General features: G+C 36.4%; 1 protein-coding gene across 2 annotated transcripts in view; it reads left to right on the forward strand.

Moving 5' to 3' along the window:
* LOC138698515 (lipase member K-like) overlaps positions 1-14802 on the forward strand; it is a 59585-nt gene extending 44783 nt beyond the window's left edge. For both annotated transcript variants that reach the window (XM_069824498.1, XM_069824499.1), the window contains exons 7-8: positions 2980-3122; positions 14576-14802. In XM_069824498.1, coding sequence (XP_069680599.1) covers positions 2980-3122; positions 14576-14731 — 299 coding nt within the window. In that variant the 3' untranslated portion in view covers positions 14732-14802. The remainder of the gene's footprint in view (positions 1-2979; positions 3123-14575) is intronic.
* Positions 14803-16167: the final 1365 nt, after the last annotated feature.

Consider the following 16167-nt stretch of genomic DNA (forward strand, 5'->3'; position numbering starts at 1 on the left):
TTTCATAATCTATTTGTAGCACACCGTATCTTCTAAACTAGAGTTATTTTCTATAACTTACTAGAAATGCACTGTATTTATTAAATCTGTATTCATTTTGTGCCCTACTGTGACTGAATGTTTACATGTCAAGGCAAGGAGTAATTGTACTCTCCATAGTCCATTCCCTCGATCTACACAACACTATCTTCCGTGAGTTCGTAACTTATTGCGTTTCGGTACTCTGAACCGAAACCTGATAAACAAAGCTCGCTCTCCAAAAATTTTTTTTCTTCCTCTCAACCAACTATAGATATAATATTAGGTTGTCTCACAAGTAATGCAGCTGTCCTTCTATGCCCAAGGTTGTGGGTTCGATCCCGGGCCAGGTCGATGGCATTTAAGTGTGCTTAAATGCGACAGGTTCATGTCAGTAGATTTACTGGCATGTAAAAGAACTCCTGCGGGACAAAATTCCGGCACATTCGGCGACGCTGATATAATCTCTGCAGTTGCGAGCGTCGTTAAATAAAACTTAACATTTAACATAAGTAATGCTAGTCCTTTGTTTAGATTTTATTAAAATAGGATAAAATTCTCCTAATTAAAAAACTTAAAAACCAGGTAAAGCCTTTAGTAAGTCTGCAGGTAAAGCATTCCAGTCCCTGATAGTACGATTGAGAAAAGAAAACTTTCCAGTGTCCGTCCTCTGCCTTCTTTCCCTCAATTTATATGAGTGGTCGTTCCTTGAAGAGTATTTTGGCGGCTGCAACCTATTTTTTATTTCTCTCCAGGCAGGCTCACCTCTGTATGTTTTGAACAGTGCGCATAATCGAATTCGCGTTCTCCTGTCCGTGAGTGTGTCCCATTTTAATGGTGAATTTTTCCCACAACACTTAAGAGCCCGTTACTAAGTTTATTAATAAGTTTACTAAGTTTATTAATAAAAATATCAATTTACTACAGATAAAATATTTTGTATTGAACGATTTGGAAAGTATGAAAATTTCTGTTTATTCTGAAGTACCAAAATAACTAGTTAAATGAAACGTTTAAAGAATTATCTGCTGATTTTACTTACAATAAATAGTAGGACGAACCCTAATGCTGGTCCCAGTTGATCCCATTTTCGATGCCATATTCGTGAGTTTCTTCCTGGACGTCGGGAGCGCTACTCCATGACCGCTATCTTGACCAATAACTTACGACAGCGTTTTCGACGTTTCATGTCCTTTTATAAACTCTCGAACCGCGTCCTTTGTGACGTAACAGAGTGACGCTATTTTACCCGCGAATCTTCTGAAAAGAAGGTATTGCATTCACTAAACACCACGCTTCTGATTCTTAACCATTCTTTCAAATCGGTGTTTCCGGTCGTTACTTAGAACAATATGGATTTAAGGAACTTTCACGACTGAATCTGTTTTTAACTTGACCAATGGAAATTCAGAATTTCAGAATCATCGCCAATTAAAATGTCTCGCTATAAGTCAGCTGTTGCTAAGTTGAGTTCGCGATAAAAATGCAAGATGCAAGCGTACGCATTTCTGCATGTTCAAGGACTAGACTGTGCTGACGTTAACTAAACTGTAATCTGTACTCTGTCGAAACAGGAAGCGAGCTCTTTCGCATGTAAAGCATGTATGCATGCATTAATAATACGATTTCGTTACTTTAAATTAAAGTGAAAATATATTGCTTATCATAATCCCTGGGCACAACAATAGTTTTATATATGCTTTATTACAGTATATTTGCTCACTGTCTATGAAAAGTCAACAATGTATTTCCAAGCTCCTACTCAATTCTTTGTGCACGAAGGTGGCCAAACTAAAAATATACACCTCTAACAGATTTTGTTTCACACACTAAAAAGAATTCGAAATTTCCTTTCATTGCTTCTCAAGAAGAATTTAGTGCACTCGCTCTTGATGCTTCATCTTGATTACTGTGACACTCTCTACACTGACCTTAACATGAGACTGACAGACTACAGCGTGTTCATAATGCATGCGTTCGATTTATTTGCAACGTCCGTAGATCTGACCGTATCACACCTTCACTAAATATGCTGTCCTGTCTCAAAGAGCTGCTGTCTCAAAGAGCGAAGAACTATTCACTCTCTCACTTTACTCTTCAATATTCTTCAAACCTCTAACCCTAGCTACCTGGCTTCTCGTTTTCAACATTGGTCCTCATATCACGAAATAAGAGTAGATACTCGCTCACAACGCCATATCACACTCTCCATTCCTAAACACAGAACATCCTTCTACTCTTCATCTTTCACCGCCTCTGCAGCTCATCTCTGGAACTCTCTACCACAACATGTCAGAAACTGTCGGACATTGTCTAGTTTCAAAAATAAATTAAAATTGCACTTTTTCAATTCAGATTCCTTTCAGTTATAAGCCCTTTTGTCTGCGATAGTTTTGTAAAAATATAGGCTATATATTTATTTTTCTTTCCTTTCCCCTTTTTGTTCTCACTATCAGCCGATGAATTTATTAACATAGGCTTTTTATCGTGAATTTTATTTAATTTTCGTATTTCTTTTTTTTTATTATTATTATTTTACTACATTCCATTTTGATATATTCTTCCTTACGTTTTTCCATATTAACCATTTGTACTAAATGATTTGCTTTCACTATATTCCAATGTATTTTACTTTTTTCCTATTATGGTATTATTTTCATGCTGTTTAGTGTCGATTTTACTATGCTATTATTATTATTATTATTATTATTTTCTTTTATCTTTTTAATATGTTAGTATTCTGCTCTTTAACTTTTTGTTAAATTGTAACTGCTTGTATACTTTGTGACCTGGTAGAGTGTAAGAGAAGGCCCTATGGCCTTAACTCTGCCAGTATAAATAAAGAATTATTATTATTATTATTATTATTATTATTATTATTATTACAATACTAGAAAAACACTAGCTGTAAATCTATTTTATGTAGACAGAATTGTAACATTGTCTGGTGATATTTTTCAGGGCGTTTCTGTCAATATAACTACGGCAAATCCGAAAACCTCAAGCGCTACAACAGGACCCAACCACCCAGCTACAATATCAGCGAAACAAAAGTACCTGTTGCTATACTTTACTCAGATAGCGATACTACCGCCAATGTAATTGTAAGTATAACTGTGTTGTGTCAGTAGAAAAATTATTATTCATCACCAGGGAACGGATTTATATGGACTAAAAATATATGAAATATGTAAATATATATGTAGTTATTTTTACCAAAATATGGAATTAAATATGGATTTTTACCAAAATATGGAATTAAATATGGACTTAAAATTATAAAAAAATGACTATGTACGTTAAATATTGGTACATTTTAATCAAACTAAACAAAAAATATAATGGACGTACCTTATCTTCCAATGTAGTTTCAACAAAACACAATTTTTATTGTCTGTTACCATAACAATAGGTTACAAACATTTCTTTCAAGTGCTGAAAAGTGAATCTTCTTCTATTGTCTCTGAGGATAGATTTATACTGACTAAAAGAGCGTTCGACGTCACAAGAAGTAACTGGTACATAATTCAATTTCACAATGTCTGCTGGGGATAAGTCCAAGTTAATCTTCACTGTTGATTCACCACTCATCACAGCAACAACCTTTTGTAGTTCTTCATATCCAGGGTTTTTTGAAAGTACAGTGTCCACCTTAGCTCTTACTGCATCTGCAACTTTACCTCTACCACGATTCAGTTGTTCCACAGTACTATTTATAATTTCAAAACTTTCAGATAGTGAAAGGTGCCTATTTTGGAGACTTTTGAGCGTTTTTATGATGCATGAAAATGTATGCTGAATGTGAGCTAAGTCATTCTTCACACTTATGTCACAGGTAACTGTTTTCGCAGTATCAATTGAGACTGCATCTTCAGAGTCCAATGCAAGGAGAACATTGTTAATAGAGTCTATATGTTCGGCATAATATTCAACTGCTTCTAGCCATGTACCCCATCTAGTTAAAATTGGCTTTGGTGGCAATGGAATTTCAGGGTACATTTCTTTCAACACGTTAACTCTACTGGGAGCTTTGAGAAATACTTTTTTCACTGATGAAATCAACAAATCTACTTTAGGGAAATTGTCTCTGACCACTTCTGCCACACGATGAAATGCATGCGCCACACAAGTAAAATGAGTCAATTTAGGATATACAACAGATAATGCTTGTCCAGCTTTGACCATATAAGGGGCAGCATCGCTAATAAAGAATAACACATTATCGTACATAATACCCTTTGGCCACAGGATACCCATAGCTTCGTTGAACAGTTTAACTATAGTTTTGTTATTGCACTTTTCTAGAACATCACAATGTAAAAGAATTCGTTCAGAATATTGTTCACTTAACAAACCGATAACTACATTACCAACAAGTCTACCTTCTTTGTCGGGAGTCTCATCAATGGAAACCCAAATTGAACTATCTTTAATTTCATCTCTTATCTTCTGTATTGTCTCATCGTAGATGGATGGAGCATACGTCTTCCTAAGTGTTGACTCATCCGGGATTGTATGTTGAGTATATTTTTCAAGGAATTCCCTGAAGACCTTATTCTTTAGTTTGTAGAGAGGAATATCAGCAGAGATGAGAGAACGGCACAGGTCGATGTTAAACTCAGATCTTACATTCGATGTTGTTGGTTGTGTTAAAAACAATTGTCTCTGCTTGGAATTTAGTTGTTTGTTGGCCTGATGTTTACTAGTTGTAATGTGTTGTTGCACCAGGAACTTTTGTGTAGATGATACTGCACACTGACACAAATTACAAAATAATATTTTATTGTCAGTTGATAAACCATCTTCTTTAAATTCTGAAATGTAACTTGTTAGTTTTGATTTTAAATTGACTGAATGACGTACTTTTGGCATATTTACCGTCTTTATAGTATGATTTACAAAACTGAACCTATGTGTACTCTGACTGGCATTTAACTGTTGAGCTGCACAACTGAAGTCTGTTAAAAATTTTAAATTAAATTAATACAGTTTTGTAACTTACTTTCCCATTGTTGATAGGACTGCTAATTTTCAAATAACTCTGATGTTAAAGGGATTACTGAACATGTGTTTAAATCTCTATTGTTGAAATGTATTTTTAAAAGTTAATGGAATTTTGTTTTGTTTTATTGTTAAACCTAATATAATATGGACTGTTTTATATGAAATATGGAAAATATATGGAAATTAACGAAAATATGTACTAAACTCTAAAATATGGAAAAATATGGAAAATAAAAGTAGGATTTTTCAACCCTACACATTGTGAAACATAAAGATAATGCAAAATATAAATTATATTAGCTTTATAAGTAAATATGTATTTACATATAAATCCTTTCCCTGTTCATCACCTACTATTATTGAACGTTATGGAAATAGCTGACCTTATCACTCAAAAGTGTTAACACCAGGGTACGCAATACAATACGGCTGCCGTGGTTACATAACACAAGGGTACGTGATACAATACGTCTGCTGTGGTTACATAACACAAGGATACGTGATACAATACGGCTGCCGTGGTTACATAACTCAAGGTACGTGATAAAATACGTCTGCTGTGGTTACATAACACAAGGGTACGTGATACAATACGGCTGCCGTGGTTACATAACACAAGGTACGTGATACAATACGGCTGCCGTGGTTACATAACACAAGGTACGTGATACAATACGGCTGCCGTGGTTACATAACACAAGGTACGTGATACAATACGGCTGCCGTGGTTACATAACACAAGGTACGTGATACAATACGGCTGCCGTGGTTACATAACACAAGGTACGTGATACAATACGGCTGCCGTGGTTACATAACACAAGGTACGTGATACAATACGGCTGCCGTGGTTACATAACACAAGGTACGTGATACAATACGGCTGCCGTGGTTACATAACACAAGGTACGTGATACAATACGGCAGCCGTGGTTACATAACACAAGGATACGTGATACATTATGGCTGCCGTGGTTACATAACAAGGGTACGTGATACAATACGGCTGCCGTGGTTACATAACACAAGGATACGTGATACAATACGGCTGCCGTGGTTACATAACAAAGGATACATGATACAATACGGCTGCCGTGGTTACATAAGACAAGGTACGTGATACAATACGGCTACCGTGGTTACATAACACAAGGATACGTGATACAATACGGCTGCCGTGGTTACATAACACAAGGTAGTGATACAATACGGCTGCCGTGGTTACATAACACAAGGATGCGTGATACAATATGGCTGCCGTGGTTACATATCACAAGGATACGTGATACAATACGGCAGCCGTGGTTACATATCACAAGGTACGTGATACAATACGGCAGCCGTGGTTACATATCACAAGGTACGTGATACAATACGGCTGCCGTGGTTACATAACACAAGGTACGTGATACAATACGGATGCCGTGGTTACATATCACAAGGTACGTGATACAATACGGCTGCCGTGGTTACATAACACAAGGTACGTGATACAATACGGCTGCCGTGGTTACATAACACAAGGTACGTGATACAATACGGCAGCCGTGGTTACATATCACAAGGTACGTGATACAATACGGCTGCCGTGGTTACATAACACAAGGTACGTGATACAATACGGCAGCCGTGGTTACATATCACAAGGCACGTGATACAATACGGCTGCCGTGGTTACATAACACAAGGTACGTGATACAATACGGCTGCCGTGGTTACATAACACAAGGATGCGTGATACAATATGGCTGCCGTGGTTACATATCACAAGGATACGTGATACAATACGGCTGCCGTGGTTACATAACACAAGGTACGTGATACAATACGGCAGCCGTGGTTACATAACACAAGGTACGTGATACAATACTGCTGCCGTGGCACGGGACCTGGCTCCCGGGCGACAGGTCGAGCATCAGCCGGTAAAATGCTGTCTACAGCGGCGGAAGCAGAAATAGATCAAAACCTACCCTACAGTATATCTTGAAAGTTTCTTTCTTTCACCTGTATACAAGCTTCATATAGCAAGTATATGCTGTCACAGTCACAAACTCGTCTAAACTCATCAACTGAAATTATTCTCATTTCATGCTCAATATCAGACTGGACTTCCTCTAATGCAGGAGTCGTCATCTCAGTGCACTATGGTGCAGAGACAGTTTGTTCGCTAGCTCAGTTCTATCCCTTAGACACCAACTGTGCAGCAGGAGTTGAGGGGAAGGAATCGGGCGATGGCAGTGGCGTCCGTTCACTTGTTCAACCCTTTTAATCAGTCTCTAATAATTATAATAAACACGGAAGAAGCATGTACTTAATTTATTTTAGGAGGAACTGTGTAATAAGTAAACCACTTTTCAGTTTAAGACAAAAAAAAATATGTATTTTTCCGTTATGTATTGTATCGGTTTTGAAAGTAAAGTTTTTTTTTTATATTAAAGTAACTGAGAACTTACAGACTTATTGGCCTAATGCATTTTCACCATTACGAAATATTAAAAAAAATCGAGTCCATTAGTAATATTTAAATCCTGTCATCCTATTCCTTTTTTCAAGTGTCGTCAATAAAATAAAATTAATTATCCATTTTTTATCTGACACTATATATCACAAAAACCAGTTATTTCTCATTATGTATAACATATGAAACATATTATCGCTTCTGTAAAGTAGGCTTAAATTATTTTATTACAATGTAAGTAACACATTGTAAAATTTATTTTCGCTGTTCGTTAGCATTGGTTTTCCTGGATTTTTAAATCACTTTTTAGTTTAAGACAACAAGCAAGTTGTACTTTTCGTTATGTATTGCAGCGGTCTTGAAAACAAATATATATATATATATATATATATATATATATATATATATCTTGGCATTACTTTTAATGATGAAATAAAATTTAATGCAGCGCAACTAATTGAAAAACTGACAAAAAATCTTAATCAGCTGGTCACTTCACCCTTACTCATGTCTGACCAAAAGATAAATATATTAAATCAATATATCTGGCCTCAGTTGGTTTACCCCTTCCAATGTGCTCCTTTAAAAGATGTTAAAGTGAAATTTCTATCTGATATTGACAAATTAATTCGCAGCGCTGTTAAGGAAATAATTAAATTCCTACTGACACCCCGGATGCTATGTTGTATGCACCAAGAAGATTGCGAGGTTTAGGAGTATTTAAAGCCCAGTGGGAAGCTTACCTTCAGCACTTAAATATTTATCAAAGACTTTTACACGTTGACAACCCTCATGTAGCAGCCACTCGAAATCTTCCAAACGAAATGAACATTGCATCAAACAATTACCAATTACCTTCGATTGCTCTGAACGTATTTCTTCTCAAAAACTAAGAAAATCATTGCGTGAAGATTCTTTTCATCAATGGAGCAAATTGAAAAGTAAAGGTCTGGGAGTTGTTTTCTATTCTCACTGGAAGAAAGGTAATTACTCTTCCTGGTAGAACTCTTGACTCAACCCGTTGCAGAAGATGCGACGAGCAAGGAACGCTTCCTCACGTCTTGGGTTTCTGCCGTCATGGAGAATTGGTCCGAATCAACAGACATAATACGGTTCGTTCTCTCATCGCAGCTTCAATCCGTCAGAATGCTTCCTATGAGGTTTATGAGGAGGTTGGTTGCGTCTCTTCTGATGGCTCTACTAGACGGGCTGATATCATCATAATTGATCGGCAGAAGGATAAGGGTGTCATTCTTGATCCCACAATCCGTTTTGAGATGCATGAGCAACAGCCACAAGTGGTGTGTCGTGAAAAACAAGTCATATATGAGCCTTGTTGTCAGCATCTTGGAGCACAATACCACATTACACATTGGACAGTTTTTGGGCTCATGTTCGGTGCCCGTGGCACGATCCCACGTGAAACTTTAAATCAACTTAAACAATATAAAATTTCTGATGCAACGATTGATGCCATAGGATCTCATGTGTTAAAATCATCCTTAGCTATAATTAGTAATCATTTGTACCCAACAAAATTTTTATTGTAAATGATTTCCTAAGTTTTCTTATCTTAATGTTTTTTTCTTTTTCTTTCCAAGTGTCACAAAATTGTTTTGTTTACTTATTATTCTTTATGAATTGATTTGTAGGCCGATCTATCGAACCCTTATTTAGGGCGGCTTTTTTTTCTACAAATTATCTCTCTCATATTAAATTAATTGGGAACTTACAGACCTATAACGTATTTTCACTGTTACAAAATATTAAACAATTCGAATCCATTACTAATATTTAAATCCTATCATCCTATTCCTTTGTTTAAGCGTCGTCAATAAAATAAAATTAGTTATCCATTTTTTATCTGACACTATATATCACTAAACCAATTATTTGTTATTTTGTATAACATATGAAACATATTGTCGTTTCTGTTACAAGACTGAAGTAGGCCTAAATTATTTTATTACAATGTAAATAACAAATGATAAAAATTATTTTCGCCGATCATTAGCATCGGTTTTCCTGGATTTTTTAATTTGTTTTTCCCTCGCTAACTGGTCAATGTTAGGTGGTAATGCTCGTGTAGAACACAATCGAAGAAGGTATTGTAAATTATGGTCAGAAAGTTGGCTTCTGCGATGGGATGCGTTGGCTTGGCTCGACACACTGCACACTACTACCTCCTCAGCCAGCGTCTCGGCGCTCCGAACTAGTATGCAGGCCAGTTGACAATAGCTGCTCTAATGTATGCAGATACGTGCTAAACAAGAAATAGAGAAGAAAAGGAAAAACGAACAAACAAAAGAATAAATAAAGAAATCAGCAAATGTAGATAAAAATAAAAAATGATAAAATAAAATAAGAAACAGAGAAATCAAGAAAGAGCGAAAGAATGGAAACACCGAATAAGAAAAGAATAAATAGTGGTACCTAAGAGGTTACGTGCATTTTCGGCTTTTAGGCTTAAAATTTTCTAGAACTCCTTCAGTTGGAGCAGCGTAATCCGCAGTGAGACAAGTGGCCAACAGGCTTGGAGCTCACATATTCAGTTTTTTTCAGCCCCGAACTCTCTTTGCGAGCACTCGTTTTCCCGTACCTTTTAAATTTCTCCTTCCATTTCCCCTCGCTTTCAATTCAATGTCATGCTGGACGAAGAGAAACATCAAAAAAGAAAAGGATAAACAGAGAAATTAGAAAATTTAGAAAGAAAGTAAAAATGAATAGGAAGACATAAAGCAATCAAGAAATGGGGCAGGGAAGGAAACACAAAAAGAAAAGGAGAAATAGAGAACTGAAAAAAGGAGAAAGGGAAAATGAAAAGAGGTAAAAGAAAAATAGAGCAGTCAAGAAATCTAATAGAAACGAAACACGATAAAAGAAAAGAAAAACAGAGAAATCAAGAAATGGAGAAAGAAGAGAGAGATGAAAAAGAAAATAAATACTTATAGAACAGAACCTTCAGAGTTCGGTGTGATTCATCACTTTCAAGTTCTCCAAACATTTAAACTAAGATTCCTCAAAGATCTGTTCTTGGCCCTACTTTGTACTCCATTTATTTACAGAATCTTCCAAAGAAACCTTAATGCTTACATATGCTTTAAGCAGACGATACAGTTCTCTACAAAAGACATTATACTCGTAATATAATTTTTGCCTGTCAACAAATGCAAGCAGCTCTTAATTTGCTTGCACTAACGAAATGGCGAATAAATATTAATGGAACTAAGTCACAGGCAGTGGTTTTCACTAAAAGATTTCCACATTTACCAGAGGAGCTCACAGCACAACAACAAAACATACCTTTTAATTCCGCTGTAAAATATCTTGATATTTATCTTGATAGAAGGTTGACTTACAGACAACACATAAACTTAATCAAAGACAGAGCTTTTCAACGTTTCATGCTGCTATATCTTCTCTTCAAAAACCGCATCTCTCTTATCGTAAATGTTTTATTATACACTTGTCTGATCCGATTGTACAGGGACATCATTTTAGTTTTACTAATATTTCTAATATTAACCTGGCTATACCTTTGGATCAACGGTTGCTACCCCTTTCCACGTCTGCAGTTCGATGATACTGGCGTAATATACAAACAAATCACTTTACTAGGTATAGGAGGGAAGAAAAGTAGTTAATCCATTTACGTAAACTAGGAAATATCACGCTTTTGAGTTTGATAATTTTCATTGGGTTTTTGTTTAATCAAAATACAGTACAGTATTAACAATGAGTGTTTTTACTCACGAACTGAGCTGTCCATGCGGACGTATTCATTATGCAGTGTATATTATACTCTCTACAGCACATTAGCGTACACTATAGAGAATGAAGTCAAATTCAAAAATAATCATAATATGGATATTTAAACACATTTTTCAAAATGGTGGCCGTTCATTTCGATACAGGCTTCAGTTCTAATGTGTTTAATTCCAATTACCGTTATCAGTTTCTCCCTTCGTACTAGTAACTCATGTTGAAATAATTCTGTATCTACTTTGTAAAAGAGTACCTTACGTACTGTAAATTCAATCTTCACTTCTGCTCGATCCGAAAAGATAAAATTACTCAGACATGATGTCTACTGTCCGTCCAAGTGGTTATGTCGCAGGATCGTAGAAAGGAGGGACAGTTAATTACATAACGAGGCCTTTTCATTTAAGTTATTTTAAACAGTTGCATGGGTATAATATTACGTAGACGTCAAATTCCTAACAGAAATTAATGTTCTCAGAAAAGAGCTAAGGCAGTCCAGCCACTAGCCTTTACAGAGAGGTGAATAGAAGCTGGTGGAGAAAAACCGGAATGCGACGTAGGCAAATGGACGACAGTACCTGTGCGAAAATGATTCAATATTGAAAGCTCTTTCGTCACCGGAAAACGCGAACATATTTTTGGAACATAGTGTTTACTGTGACCGTAAGGCTACTATGACTGTATATGCGCTCTTGGATCTATGTGGAGGACGGTTGAACTTCGTTAGTAGAAGGGGTAGGAGTGAAGTACATTCAAAAACGCAGGTACAATAAAAATTGAAGTAAAAATAAAATGATGTCCCTGTATATGTTATATTCCTGTGAAATTTGGTGGTGCTCCTATACGTCATATTAAAATACAGTACAGTATTAACAATGAGTGTTTTTATTCGCGAAACTGAGCTTTCCATGCGGACGTATTCATTATGCACTGTATATTATACTGTCTACAGCACATTAGCGTACAATATAGAGAATGAAGTTAAATTGAAAAATAATCAAATATGGATATTTAAATACATTTTTGAAAATTGTGGTCGTTCATTTCGATACAGGCTTCAGTTCTAATGTGCATATTATAGCACTATAGACTATTGCACCCAATTTCAATTATCAGTTTCGTCCGTCGTACCATTAACTCATGTTGAAATAATTCTGTACCGATTCTATAAAAGAATACTTTATGTACTGTAAATTCAATCTTCACTTCTGGCCGATCCGAAAAGATAAAATTACTCAGACATGCTATCTAATGTCCGTCCAAGTGGTTATGTTGCAGGATCGTAAAAAGGGGAGAAATCACATGACAGTTAATTAGTTAACGAGGCCCTTTTATTTAAGTTATTTTAAACAGTTATACAGAGACATCATTTTATTTTTACTTCAATTTTTATTGTACCTATGTTTTTGAATGTACTTCACTCCCACCCCCTCTACTAATGAAGTTCAACCGTCCTCCACACAGATCCAATACCGCATGTACAGTCATAGTAGCCTTACGGTCATAGTAAACAGTACGTTCCAAAAATATGTTCGCATTTTCCAGTGAGCTTTCAATATTGCATCATTTTCGCATAGGTACAGTCGTCCATTTGCCTACGTCGCATTCCGGTTTTCCCCACCAGCTTCTATTCGCCTCTCTGTAAAGTCTAGTGGCTGGGCTGTTTTAACTCTTTTTTGAGAACATTAATTTCTGTTAGGAATTGGACGTCTACGTAATATTATACCCATACAACTGTTTAAAATAACTTAAATGAAAAGGCCTCGTTAAGTAATTAACTGTCACATGATTTCCCCCCTTTTTACGATCCTGCGACATAACCACTTGGACGGACAGTAGACAGCATGTCTGAGTAATTTTATCTTTTCGGATCGAGCAGAAGTGAAGATTGAATTTACAGTACGTAAGGTACTCTTTTACAAAGTAGATACAGAATTATTTCAACATGAGTTACTAGTACGAAGGACGAAACTGGTAACGGTAATTGGAATTACACACATTAGAACTGAAGCCTGTATCGAAATGAACGGCCACCATTTTGAAAAATGTGTTTAAATATCTATATTATGATTATTTTTTAATTTGACTTCATTCTCTATAGTGTACGCTAATGTGCTGTAGACAGTATAATATACACTGCATAATGACAGCTCAGTTCGTGAGTAAAAACACTCATTGTTAATACTGTACTGTACTTTGATTCAACAAAAACGAAATGAAAATTATCAAACTCAAAAGCGTGATATTTCCTAGTTTACGTAAATGGATTAACTACTTTTCTTCCCTCCTATACCTAGTAAAGTGATTTCTTTGTATATTACGCCAGTATCATCGAACTGCAGTCTTGGAAAGGGGTAGCAACCGTTGATCCAAAGGTATAGCCAGGTTAATATTAGAAATGTTAGTAAAAATAAAATGATGTCCCTGTATAATATTACGTAGACGTCCAATTCCTAACAGAAATTAATGTTTTCAGAAAAGAGCTACGACAGCCCAGCCACTAGATTTTACAGAGAGGCGAATAGAAGCGGGTGGGAGAAACCGGGATGCGACGTAGAGAAATGGACGACAGTACCTGTGCGAAAATGATTCAACATTGAAAGCTCTTTCGTCACCGGAAAACGCGAACATATTTTTGAAACATACTGTTGACTGTGACCGTAAGGCTACCATGACTGTATATGCGCTCTTGGATCTATGTGGAGCACGGTTGAACTTCGTTAGTAGAAGGGGTGGGAGTGAAGTACATTCAAAAACGCAGGTACAATAAAAATTGAAGTAAAAATAAAATGATGTCCCTGTACTTGTAAGGCCAAGATAAATAAGGTTTAAAGTTCAAGCATGTGTGTGGATGTGTGAGAGAGCAAAAGTAGAAAAGTTCTCTTATGGTCTGGTTCAACATATGAGAAAACTTGAGCCACCACTGCACTAGTAAGAGGCCCTTGTCCTTCAGGGATTACCTGAACTTATGTCGTCATCATCACCATCATCATCCTCATGAATCTCCTTATTATATGTTCAATATTGTCCCGCAAGTTGATGTGACGCTTCCAAATTTTCAAATACTTGTTATACTGTACCGGTACTTTGGAAGGAGTGTGTGAAACTGTTACCTGATCTACGTAAGGGGAGTGGAAAACACTGAAGTCACCTCTTTCTTTATTTACCAGAAGAAGAACATAGTCCACGATCAGAATTATGTCCGTTTTGTACCCGAAGAATTGTGTAAGTCGGATGTAGGGGAGATTAAAAGTACTAACAAACAAGTCAACCGAAATATTGGCATTAAGATTTAAGCCTGTAATCTAGAATCTGGTTGCTTCTCTGTTTCAGGATGTCATGAAGCTGTACAACGAACTACCCAACGTGATCAAGCTGCACAAGGTGCCATGTAAAGATTTCAACCATATAGCCTTCGTCACTCACAAAGATATCGCCACACTTGTCAACAAGCCCGTCATAGACATCTTACACCTATATTGTACATAGTACTGGTCCAGATCTCATGTAATTCTATATCAAATGAAACATAATTTAATTAATAAATTATTTTAAAAATCGCAGAAGATATCCCTCCCTCTTCCCCCTCTCTCTCCCTCTCCCCTACCCTCCCTCTCCCTCTCTCTCTTTTGCAGGGAGGAGGGAGGGCAGAGGCATAGTTGCGCCCCAAGGTAAGATAAAATGCAGCAGATAAAAAAGGGTCCCTATTTTGTGGGCATAGATGCGCCCCGTTCCCATCAGGTAGAGAAAAGGGGATGGCATAGTTGCGCCCCGATGAAATAGGTAGAGAAAAAGACACTACGGAAACTCGAGCCTCGTAATCAACCAACCTTATTGATTTCTAATTCGATTTAATATTCATTATCGATACCGTTAAAATGAACACCATGAAGTTGGCAGTATTTTATTAACTGTTTTTCTACTGTTTATGCAATAGCCTACCGTTAAAATGAACACCATGAAGTTGGCAGTACTTTATTAACTGACATATTCAAATGAGTGAGCCGTTGGAATATGGGGGCTTAGCAGTCTTTGACATTTTATTAATGATTTTCACACCGTCTGCGGCGTATAGTGAGATTAATTTAAAATGAATGTTAAGTTTAGTGAAAAGGGTAAAGAGTTAATAATTCACAATGGTTCTAAATTTCAATTTTCGAAACCCTACACCGTAGGGTTAAGATATCGATGTACAAACAAAAAATGCAGTTCATTTATTGTGTGTGATCGATAAAAAAGTGTTATTTTAAATAGTAAAATTGATCATATGCTAGGCCTACCTGATTTCAATGCAATCACTGTAATATTTGTAAGTAATTTGTTTATACGAATATTATGACAATCACTTTTGTGTGTACTATGTCCATCGGGGCGCAACTATGCCATGTCCATTCTGCTACCTGATTTCTTCGGGGCGCAATTATGCCATGCCTAGGCCTCCCAATTGACCGGTGGGGGCAACTATGCCATGCCGAGGAGGGACCCGAAGGCTTACAGTGTAGCCTCAGGCTTGAAAGGTTATGTAACTGATTTTTTTTTTAAACAAAATAAAGAAAAAATATCTTTAAGAAGAAAGTCAAGTAATGGATAAGGTATCTGCGAGGCTGTGATTATTATTATTATTATCATTATCATTATTATTATTATTATTATTATTATTATTATTATTATTATTATCATTATTATTATTATTATTATTATTATTGTTCAGCGTGTTATTTCCGTGTTGGAAAAACAAGTCAGCCGGGATGCCAGGAAGTCGAAACCTTTAGTCATGTGTTGAGTTACTTCTCAAAATGAGAATTATTGCAGAATACACGTCACCATAGAATTCGAAGCTTTATTGCAACAGCCTTCGTAAGGCACAGTGCGAAGTGGACGAAGAGGTTCATTGCTCATTAGAAGATAATGGATGCGGGATGACT

Source organism: Periplaneta americana, chromosome 4 (assembly GCF_040183065.1).
Source record: "Periplaneta americana isolate PAMFEO1 chromosome 4, P.americana_PAMFEO1_priV1, whole genome shotgun sequence".
Classification (NCBI taxonomy): Eukaryota; Metazoa; Arthropoda; class Insecta; order Blattodea; family Blattidae; genus Periplaneta; species Periplaneta americana.